The 11,076-nt window shown below is 43.3% G+C and overlaps 1 protein-coding gene across 3 annotated transcripts; it reads right to left on the bottom strand.

Moving 5' to 3' along the window:
• Positions 1–319: 319 nt before the first annotated feature.
• LOC127313441 (sirohydrochlorin ferrochelatase, chloroplastic) lies at positions 320–7,159 on the bottom strand. 3 transcript variants are annotated; one of them, XM_051343941.2, is made up of 7 exons: positions 6,998–7,159; positions 4,795–4,974; positions 4,478–4,683; positions 4,337–4,398; positions 2,437–2,547; positions 2,179–2,271; positions 320–739 (listed from the first exon to the last, which is right to left on the bottom strand). In XM_051343941.2, the coding sequence occupies exons 2-7, from the start codon at positions 4,857–4,859 to the stop codon at positions 635–637; spliced, it is 642 nt and encodes a 213-aa protein (XP_051199901.1). In that variant the 5' UTR covers positions 4,860–4,974; positions 6,998–7,159; the 3' UTR covers positions 320–634. The 3 variants fall into 3 exon arrangements, with proteins under 3 accessions (XP_051199901.1, XP_051199902.1, XP_051199903.1); XM_051343942.2 differs by having other exon boundaries at positions 4,795–4,971; XM_051343943.2 differs by having other exon boundaries at positions 4,478–4,680; positions 6,998–7,139.
• Between the last annotated feature and the right edge of the window lie 3,917 nt (positions 7,160–11,076).

The raw sequence follows: 11,076 nt of genomic DNA, 5'->3' as shown, positions 1-11,076 counted from the left end.
CTTTTGGGATGGAAATAACTCTCCGATTGTGGGCTGGACCGGATGCGTCAAATTTCAGACACGACACAAGTGTGTGGAGCTGGCCTGGCAATCCTCTAGCTCAGCCACTTGATATCGACCAGAACCGGAGGTGGGCGACGGCGGTGATTTGTACCACTAGTCAGGTTGGACAGTCAGTACACAGCGATGGCAAAAAATCTGGCAGCAAGGAGGGTGGCCATTGAACGCCGTTCCCCTCCCCTTGGCGCGACGATTCAATTGAAGACAACGAGCCAACGAGGTAAAGCAAGGCAGCAGCAAGCCAGCAAGTAGCAGCATCAACACACATTCCGCATGTATCAGCTCACGGTCTTCATCAGTGGCAAGAGCTACAAGCGAACAGTGGGGAACAGTTGGTCACAATTTGTTCATGGTGCATACTCTCTTGTTAATGACGAGTACTGAACACTTCCTAGAACTACAAGCTGGGCAAAACCATGGTAGATACAAGGAACGCAATGTTGAAAAGGATGTAAATACTGGCCACAGCCATCTACGCTGCTGTTCAGCCATCAAAACGAGATCGCCTGAAACACAATCGCCAAAATTACTTGGACTAGACTTCTGAACCAAGGAGCCTCCTGTGCATTCGCCGTCAAGTGTAGAGGTGGCACTTTCCAGTCCCAGCACATACTGTACACTCACCGACGTCACCCGCAACGTGCTTAAGGCAGTAGTTGATGCGGTCGTTCATAATATCCTGCAAATGCATGTTTCACACGGAATTTATAACTAATCCACCATGATATGGTATCGAGCAACTGGTCAACCATTCCTGTTTTTATTTGCTAGCAGCCTAACAGTGCTTGTAGTTCACATGCTATACTCAGTAAATACTAAATTATTCCAATTCCTTATTGGTGAAGCCATACTGCTGAATTAAAGCATATTAGCATGATATAGCAACAAACAAAATACGACTAGGATTTCAGTTTTCGTTGGGACAGACTTATAGACCAACCTTTAGGTGTCACACATGCTTTTCGAGGTCTAAGAGCATCTCTAACAGAGTCCGTAAAAGTGCAAACCGGAAAACTCGAGTTCAGTCTTCCGAACGTGTTTGCCCCAAGAGCCCATCGCTCGCGCCCAAGAGCCCGCCGCCCGCGCCCCACCGCCCGCCGCCACCTAGCTAGCAAGCTTAATCGGGAATAGTAGCACCACCCAGCTAGCTAGCTAGCTATGGAATCGATTGGATATTTGTAAATCAATCGGGAGATGATTAGCACCAAACAGTTAGAGCTAGCTAGCTCCCATGTAAGACTAGCTCGCGTGCGTCGCGCCGCTCGCTAGAATCTGCACGTGTATGCTTTGCGTGCACCGCGCCGCTCGCCGGAATTAGTCTATATCGGGAAGATTCGCCGGGAATTGCCCTAGACATGGTTGGAATTGGAGCAGGCTGAAAGGATGTTTGACCGGCGGTGCACAATTTTAGCAAAACAGCCAGAAATCGGCGGCTGGAGGCGGTTGTACGGACGGCAGCGCTGGAGGAGCGGTGAGAAATCCGTTCAGTTTTGGGCCTGTAAACCGCCCTTGGGTCTGTATTAATAGGGGTCAAGTGTGAAATTATTCGGGCCCCTGAAAAAAAAAATCGGGCCAGGCAGTGAGTTCAGTAAATCGGCCGGAAAAATACGGTTCCGGCGTGATTTACGGGCTCTGTTAGAGATGCTCTAAGTTTGACCAACGAAACATGGATTATATGTCATGAAAAGTTATATCATTTAATCCGTATTTGAATAAAGGTTTTAATGGTATAAGTTTTATAACAAGCGACACATATTATTGGTCAAAATTCTGGTCAAAGTTAAAACAATGGCACCACCTGCATTGGGACCAAGGGAGAATATAGCAACGAAGTGGGATACATATAGAGTAAAATAATATACCGGAGTGACCTAGAAGCAAGGAAAATGTAGTAAATCATCAAAAGGGTGTCAGTTCTAGTAGATCTACTTATCAAGGAAAATCCACATTCATGTTTCATGATTTTCTTTGAGGACTTGAATAATAATAATAATTGTCTTAACAAATGCAGTTCCAAATTCGGCATCTAGTTTGATTTTTTCTTAACGAAAAAACAACTACTGTATGCACAATGCAGTGTGAGGGGAATGATCTAGAGGGGAATTAATGAGCGCATACCACCATAAGCTCATGCAATCCAAGAGGAGCAGTGACAATGTAGGCCACATTCGAGTGCTCTTTAGAGGCTTCTGCTGCTAAGGAAGGAATATCCTGAGAAAAACATTGCAAAACTGTTTGAAAACTTTAGCAATATAAGCATTAAGATACAAGATAGATAACGCAACCTTCTTCTGTATTGAACATTTTAGGAAACAGAAATAGCCTCAAGTCTTTAACATTCAGCATAACCACTATTAAAAGACTCAAGAGACATACTTGCTTCCAGTGCCGTCCAGGTGAAAGGAAATATGGACTGACAATAATGCGGGATGCTCCTTGCTCCACACATTTTCCAAATGCTTCCTTAATAGTAGGCTCCGCTAGCTCCTTCATTTTTGGAAAAGCGCGCATTCAGCAAGATGTTGCCTTTCTCGACCAACTAGATCAATACATCACAGAATTGGCTCTACTTGATCAATTTATATTGGCATGGCCTTTTTGGTGGACACAAACATACTAGAATGGTAATACCATACCAACTCAAATATCCGTTAACATGATCTGAGCAATGGTTTCAATCAGCAGGTAAAGTCCCAATTATACCAGTAATATCTTTTAGGAATAACCTTGAAATACAACTTGCGTGGAAACAATATCTTTAGAAAATATTTCTACATTCACTACTTAGAAAACAAATTTAAATTACTCATATGTCACTAGAGCATCAAAAATAGCAACATGAGAAACATTGACAGTGGCGGATGCTTATCTTGGCCAAGTAAGCTGACGGGCTAAAAATGCTGACAACTTAAATATGTTCAATATCCTCAACTACAGCACCATGTGATATTAACCTAAATTCAAAGTGTTCCTCGATGGATGTTGGAAATGGAATATGTATGCTTCAAACTAGGATGCCAGAAATCAGATACATGGCATGCTTCACAAAAATATTTATCCACCGTTCATTGTTCTTTTCTCCCCAAAACAAAAATATAACTGTATCCAGTTCCCTGAGAAGATAAGGTAGACGACATTATATTAGACTGAAGTTGGCTGGATCATGTGGATATCAATAGCCTTTGCTTGGCTGGATCATGTGGACATTAATATTCAAAGTACCTTATCTAACATGGCAACAATGCTACCAAAAATTAAACCCACAACAGAGACATGAATTCGTGAAGTTGGTTGCAATGATTAATCCAAATTGCACTCTGTAAACATCATTAAAATGGAAGAATATGATCTTTTACGTTACTCAACCCTGGCGGGCCATATGTATTGGTATCAAGAGATCCAAAGAAACACATGTCTTTAAATGTTTTAACTGGATTAAACCCAACGTACGAGCTAAACAACTGTACATGGACACTCCAAAAGGGTAATAATTACAAAGCGGGCAGAAAGCTTGCGCTTTACATTTGTTTCACTCCGTCTTCGCCAAAGAAATGGCATAGAATTTACAGCTCTGTACTAACTCAAAATCACACTATTTTTCTGGTGCTACATGTTTTTGTTCGGAATAAGAAATAAAATGGCACCAAAAATATGAAAAAGGATCTCATTTCTGTTAGATAGGCTATGGAATTTATTGTTTAAGTAAATTATCTCTTTTCAGCCCTTTGCGGCTTTGCCCGCATCACATGGTATTCATTCACACAGTGAAATTGGTTAACACCATGATATTTTCCGGTCTAAGATAAGGCCAGTGCAAGAAGTGAAAGGAGCTGGCAACATGGTTATAACTCTATTTAGCTGAAAGTAGCAAGCCCTTAATACAAGTAAAGGGCACAGATACTAGAACTTCATGTAGTAAACTAGTAATGCAGAGGAGAGAGAACATATAAGCACTTCTTAGTGTATTGTCTGGTGGATCAAGAAGATAAGGAAGTATGGTGGTAATATACATTTCCATGGGTAGATAGACAAGCTTACTGGATGCATTGTTTTCCAGGAACACTTTATGTAACATAAAATCCAAAATAGAAGTTAATTTCTGATTGGTACTTTTCCGTCAGACAATTGCTAGACAACCACCCTAATGATGGAAGCAACAGTCACTTTGATGGTAAGAAAATTTCAAAGAGAACTGCAAGCTTCAAGCAGAACTTAACAAGTTCAGAATTTCGACCTCCCTATTCATAAAAGTAATTTCCGGAAAATGCAAACATACCATATGTGCAGGCTCAACAATCCTGTAGCCAGTCCTTGACCTGAACATAGTAACAAAATCGTCTGCAATTTTCAAGAAATTACTCAAGATAAGCACCATGAGAAACATCAGAAAAATCACGAAAAATAATCTGTCCATTACTTAGCATGAGATTAGATTCTTGTCGACGTGACCCGTGGTCGACTATGATCACACCATCGTTCTCACCCACAGTACAGTCTTGCTTTCCAGTCGTTTCAGGCCCGGAAGTTGAATTTTGTCCAGAACTCATGGCGAAGTGTCCAGAATTTGTTCTAATTGTCAGTAACTTGAGAAAATCATGGGAATACCTCACATTAGTGCTCCTACTGCCCAATAAACAAGACATATATTAAAAATCAAAGGAAAAAACAAGAGATGGGAAATGACAGAAATTGGTGACGAAGAAACTGAATAACGTCGAGCAAGCAAAATTTTACCTTAAGGGGCAATTGTTTGCTGGAGTTGCAGTGAAGGGTTGGAAAGAGATTGACACAGGGTGCATAGACCAATTAGAGCACCCCTCGCAGTTCTTGCTTAAGGCAAGAGCAGAGAGCAGAAATATCACTCTATATCTTCTCAAAAGGCAACGTAGATATACTCGATTTAATAGGCACCTTCTGCACAAGAGAACCTTTCAGTTAGGATGACAGTTCCTGACCAAAACATGTTTTCCAGAGATGCAAAATACAGAGAGTATCTTAATAGTGTGACTAGAAGGCCTGGCAGGTCCTAAACTTCTTTGTGAGGAGGTCCGTTTTGAGTTGGCAAAATCAACTACTTTTAAACATTAGGCCGTAGCCCTGCCTTAAATTAATAAGGCCTTAACGGCAAGTACAAGATGCTGTGAACAGCTTACAACATCGCGAACAAACTGCAAACAGAAGGTAAAAACAGTAAAGAACAGCTAGAAGTCGACGATGCTCTCAGCCGCGAGAGGAGCACCAGGTCAGCGACGCCGCCAATCTTCGGGAGAAGCGGCCAGGGAGGTGAGAAGAGCCTACGTCTGCTCCAGGAGGCAAACCATCGCCTGATCATCTTCTTCCATAGCCGAAAAGGGCCCCTGCCCCCTCGCCCTGGCTCGGAGGGCGCCGAACCGTCGGCCATGGAACCGCTCACCCTAGAGCAAAGAACATGAACAAGGACCAGGCTACCACACGAACCAGAAGCCAACCTTGCCACTGCACTTCACCGCTCTCCAACAGAAGCTTTGCCACGAACTCGGAAACACCCACGATGAGAGAAGCTGCTTGGTGCCGTCGTTGATGAAGAAGCTGCGATGAAGAAGGGCCCCCGGCCATCGCCAAGGCCCCCCCTTCGGCGCTGAACAACCATAGCTGGAACAAACCCTCACCCCTCTCACCCAAAAACGGCACCTTCAGGAAGGTGACGACGCCGACGACGCCGCTGCCGCTCAATCCAGAGGATTTGGGATTTCTCCCGGGTTAGTAGAGGGGCGGGAGGGAAGGGAAGAGTACCTCAACAGCGCCTCCAGGGAGGGGAGCGGCGCCCACAGGCGTCGCCGCCGTCGTGGCTGCCGAGACGAGCCAGGGATTTCTCCCGGTCCTTTCCACCTCCAACACATAGCTGGGTGCCAAATCCGGCAGCAAGAAGCCACCGGGAGGCAGCACCAGCCGGCAGCGCCCGTCCAGGGAGGCGTCCACTTCAGATCTGGAGCCGGAGCTGACAAGCAGCCCGAGCTCCACGGCCAGCACCCGTCGTCTCCTCGCCGTCCCCACGGCCAAGGAGACGGCCAGCACCTGCGCGCGCTGCTTGCCGCGAAGCCAGCGCCGCCTCTCCACCCAGGGCCGCCGCCCCGGCGTCCGAAGAGCCCGCAGAGCCACCACGCTGCCGCAGAGCGGCCGCGCCGCCACGCCCCCTGCCCAGCGTCACGCCTCCAAGCGCCGGTGCCGCCCGCGCCGCCATCACCGCGAGGAGGGGAGAGGACGCCCCGCCGCCGCCGACGCCACCCAGGCTTCGCCCGGTGACACCCTCTGGCGGCGGCGAGGCAGGGGAGGAGGAGGGAGGTCGCTGGCGGCGCGATCTAGGGTTTCGCCCTGGGACTCGCGGGAGATTGTCTGAGATTTGTCAAAATTTGGATGTATTTAGTGTCTAAAATTCTAAATACATCCAAATTTTAACAAATCGCAGACAACTTTGGTTGGACGGATCCGTCCGACGAAGGTTGTCTGAGATTTGTCAAAATTTGGATGTATTTAGTGTCTAAAATTCTAAATACATCCAAATTTTAACAAATCGCAGACAACTTTGGTTGGACGGACAGAGTAGTATTTATCCCTGTACAGAGTGGCATGTCATTTGAAATTGCTTGCAGTAGTGGCCGGAGCTACACGATGGGACAGAGATTCGAATAGAATTAGAACTGCCATCAAAGTTATACAGATTGAGCTGTTGTCAAATAGGAACAATAATCGTGCTGTACTTGGATTAAGGGAGGGAAAATTAACACTTTGCCATGGAATCGAGTTGCTTGGGATGAAACGGCCAGGTTGTTGAACATCTGCTTGAGGTGCCCTGAAGCTGAGGTGATGCGGATGCGAAAAGAGACTGCTAATTTCCAAGAAACAACCAAAAGGGAAGAATACATGGAGTACGGGGGAGTTTGGGATGGGAGCAGCTTACCTCGCCGCCAGTGCCGCGTCGGCCGCCGGACTTGCGCGCGTCGGGGGGGTGGACAGGAGCAAACGGCGGCGCGATAAGAGCGAGAGAGCGTGGGGTATGGATGTTCTGGCCCTTCGACACGACTGGGCCTGGCCGGGGGTCTTGTATTCGCCTCCTGAATCGCTCAAGTGCCAATTCCCTCCCGTTCAAGTGCCACCTCAAAAAAGAAAAAATGTGGCACGTAGCCTGGCAGCTGATGTGGCGGATAAAAAAAGAATTTCAGTGGGATTTGTTCATATTTGAAAGAAACTTTACAAATTTTGTAGCTCTATACAAGTCTAGTCATTTATGCATGCTTTACATGTAATTGTATTATTCATGCATATGCAGTGTACCGAATTAGCGAGTAAAACTAAAGTAATTATGCTATGAATTTGTCGTGGAATCTCAGAATGTGATATTCCTAGTGATAATTTGTGAAACTGTTTTTTTATGTCCGCGCCAAGCCACCAAGCACTACGCACGATGTATAGACCAATGATATTAATTGTAACCGGTAAAGTCGGGTGGACAAATGAACTCCAGGTAGCCCTTTTGTTTGAAATTTTCAAAATTATTAAAATTTAAAATATTATGTATGTAGTCAATAATATAGACTATAAGCGCGCAAAATCTAAACACAAAATTCTTAGTGTTTTATGCTAAAAGGATAAAAAAATGACAAATTCTGGAGTTCAAGAATTTGCATTGTTCACTCTGGACCACACTTTTATCATTTTTGTGTACCGTAGAATAAAAAGTATTTCACATTGAGATTTTGTACGCTTATAGTATACATTATTTGACTATGTGTAAAATAAATATTTTTTGTGAAACTTTGAGATATATTTTATAAATAAATGGCTACATGGAGCTCGTCCTACATTTTGTGTTTCTGGCAAAGCTTTGCATTTCACAATAATTTTTATTTGTTTATAAAGTATTGTGAAATCCTTTAGTATATCTAATTCAAACTGTAACTTTTCATAATAGGTAGAAGGAAAAAAGAAGTCAGTAGTAATAATAAATTTTGACCTTCTCGTTTTGTTTCTATCTCTCATTCTTGTGTCAGCTATGAAGATAGAAAGTGTGATTTTCATCCATATCATTATACCGTACCTATTTTATAAAAATACCCGCTTTGCCACGCTCATCCTTCTGGAGGTAATAAATAAATAAACAAATAAATAAATTGATAATAAAAATATTTTTAAAAAATATGTACAGTACACCTAATGAAACCTCTCTCTCACAGAATTTGATGGTACTTGGTAACAAAATCAACATTTAGTTCTAACTGGACAATGTTTTGATTTTTAAAGCTGCAAATTCAAATGGACCACACAGATGTTTCCTACGGTTTCTTGATTGTCTCCTCAAGTATGCTGATTGCTCAAGAGGCAACAAACTGCAACTTGGTCAGAACAAAGAGTTTTGTACATTTTTTCGATAAAGGGAATATATTAATATCTTTTTTTGAAAAGAATATATTAATATCAAAAGATACCAATTACACCCAGTCTCTGCAACAACGCACCACCCTAATGGCACTACGGATACACACAGCCAAAAAAAAGAAAAGAAAACTAAGAAACAAAAGTCCCGCTACAGTATCTCGGGTCTAACAACAGCAATACATCCACCGCCAAGACAACACCTGAAATACAGACTCTCCAAAAACGACGCCTCCAAGAAGGAAACAGTGCTCTAACACCGTCGTCGCCCGATCAAAGATCTTAGGTTTTCACCCTGAAGATAGTCCCTCCTCTCAAAACAATGCCTCCAACAAGGTCATTGCCAGGCACAATCAGTTAAGACCAGACCTTGGGTTTTCACCATGAAAGGTAGGACTCTGAACTTCACATGTGTTATCGCCCCCACTTTCATAGCGCTGATGTGAAGCCCGGAACAAAAGATTTTTGTACATGATCGTGATCCAACAAGTAACCAAGAAGCATTATAAATCAGCATATCATTGCGGCCTGCTAGATTTCAGAACGCTTAGAATAAACCCAAACTCTAGGAAAAAGGAAAGGAATACAAATATACACAAACAACAATAAATAGTCTGAACATGGAAAGGAATACTAGTAACTGGATATGCTTTTAGCAGAATGCTCCTTAATGATTTTATGACACCACGTACTTTCTTTTTCTTTTCCCAATATCATTTTCCAAGGAAACAAGCCAGTGTATCCTTACTCATACAAAATAAATTTCCAACATCAGTTAAAACATCTAATTCCCGTCTAAGAGGAAAAATTAGATAGGAGACAGAATTAATGGGTTTTCAGTTTCTCAGAATACTAAAAGTGCTACCAAACTAGCTCTATCCTGCTAATCCACATGGTCAATTTACGAAAGGAAGACGATACTCACTAGCTAACACTAAATACAATTATCTCGAAAAAACTAAAGACTACGAAAGGAGCGAAGGGAGGCCCGTCACTGGTAGGTTTGGGTCGATGGATCGTCATCACCACCTATTCTTGTAATCCGTCGGCTAGGATTTATCGCATCATAAGATAACCAACCGTGTTTGTAAACACTTCCAACATAGTGAAATTTTACTGGTAGACGTTCGTGTTTCTTAGCTCTCTTCGTTGAAGAGTGTTTTCCACGTTATAAAATTTTGTGTCTCCCGCTGTGATTTCCTTTTTCATTCTTCATTATTGCTTGTCGCTTTTATACACCTACTTCGGTGCGCTTGATGGCAATCAAAGCAATGGCTATTAGAATAGGGGATGATGGCATAATCCTTGCTAGTGGTGTGCAATCTACAAGAAACCTAATACAGATAGATTTAGACTGCGATCTTAAACTACCAAATATAGCTAATCCCCCCCCCCCCCCCCTCCATGTAGTCGGATCGGTAGTGACGTGGACGGTTCGACTAGAGTAGAAGCCAAAGACGTGGTGTAGCACTTGATGCCGATGTCGATGTAGCCGAGAGTGATGCCGTTGTAGTCGTGGTTGATGGTACCATGCTTGATGTTGTCGACGTTGATGAAGTTGCTGAGGTTGTTGGTGTTTTGGTCGATGTCATCGTTGAGCCCGGGAAGACGCTCGGAAGGAGGGGCATGTAGTTGTGGTAGAAGTAATAGGCGACACGCTGTGCCAAGCTTGCCGGACTCGGGAGCGCGCCGGGGACGAAGGCACACGCCGGTCTTGCCAGTACCGAACATGCGAAGACAAGGACTACCATGAGAAATGCGTGACAGAATCGGATGGAGTAGGAGAGAAGGTCCTTGTGAACGGTCGTTGCGTAAAAGTTATCTGCCGATATGGCGGAGTAGAAGAAGTTTTGTACATGATCGTGATCCAACAAGTAACCAAGAAGCATTATAAATCAGCATATCATTGCGGCCTGCTAGATTTCAGAACGCTTAGAATAAACCCAAACTCTAGGAAAAAGGAAAGGAATACAAATATACACAAACAACAATAAATAGTCTGAACATGGAAAGGAATACTAGTAACTGGATATGCTTTTAACAGAATGCTCCTTAATGATTTTATGACACCACGTACTTTCTTTTTCTTTTTCCAATATCATTTTCCAAGGAAACAAGCCAGTGTATCCTTACTCATACAAAATAAATTCCCAACATCAGTTAAAACATCTAATTCCCGTGTAAGAGGAAAAATTAGATAGGAGACAGAATTAATGGGTTTTCAGTTTCTCAGAATACTAAAAGTGCTACCAAACTAGCTCTATCCTGCTAATCCACATGGTCAATTTACGAAAGGAAGACGATACTCACTAGCTAACACTAAATACAATTATCTCGAAAAAACTAAAGACTACGAAAGGAGCGAAGGGAGGCCCGTCACTGGTAGGTTTGGGTCGATGGATCGTCATCACCACCTATTCTTGTAATCCGCCGGCTAGGATTTATCGCATCATAAGATAACCAACCGTGTTTGTAAACACTTCCAACATAGTGAAATTTTGCTGGTAGACGTTCGTGTTTCTTAGCTCTCTTCGTTGAAGAGTGTTTTCCACGTTATAAAATCTTGTATCTCCCGCTGTGATTTCCTTTTTCATTCTTCATTATTAC

This window comes from Lolium perenne, chromosome 7 (genome assembly GCF_019359855.2).
Source record: "Lolium perenne isolate Kyuss_39 chromosome 7, Kyuss_2.0, whole genome shotgun sequence".
Taxonomy (NCBI): domain Eukaryota; kingdom Viridiplantae; phylum Streptophyta; class Magnoliopsida; order Poales; family Poaceae; genus Lolium; species Lolium perenne.
This window is presented reverse-complemented; position numbering and strand designations above follow the sequence as displayed.

What these genes read in the sequence shown, in the direction of transcription:
- LOC127313441 (XM_051343941.2), bottom strand. Translation starts at nt 4,859, where the DNA reads ATGCACCCTGTGTCAATCTCTTTCCAACCCTTCACTGCAACTCCAGCA. An exon ending in AGAATCTAATCTCATGCTAA is followed by an intron (nt 4,399 to 4,477) that starts GTAATGGACAGA and finishes TGAAAATTGCAG; the next exon opens with ACGATTTTGTTACTATGTTC. An exon ending in TTGTTGAGCCTGCACATATG is followed by an intron (nt 2,548 to 4,336) that starts GTATGTTTGCAT and finishes CCAAAAATGAAG; the next exon opens with GAGCTAGCGGAGCCTACTAT.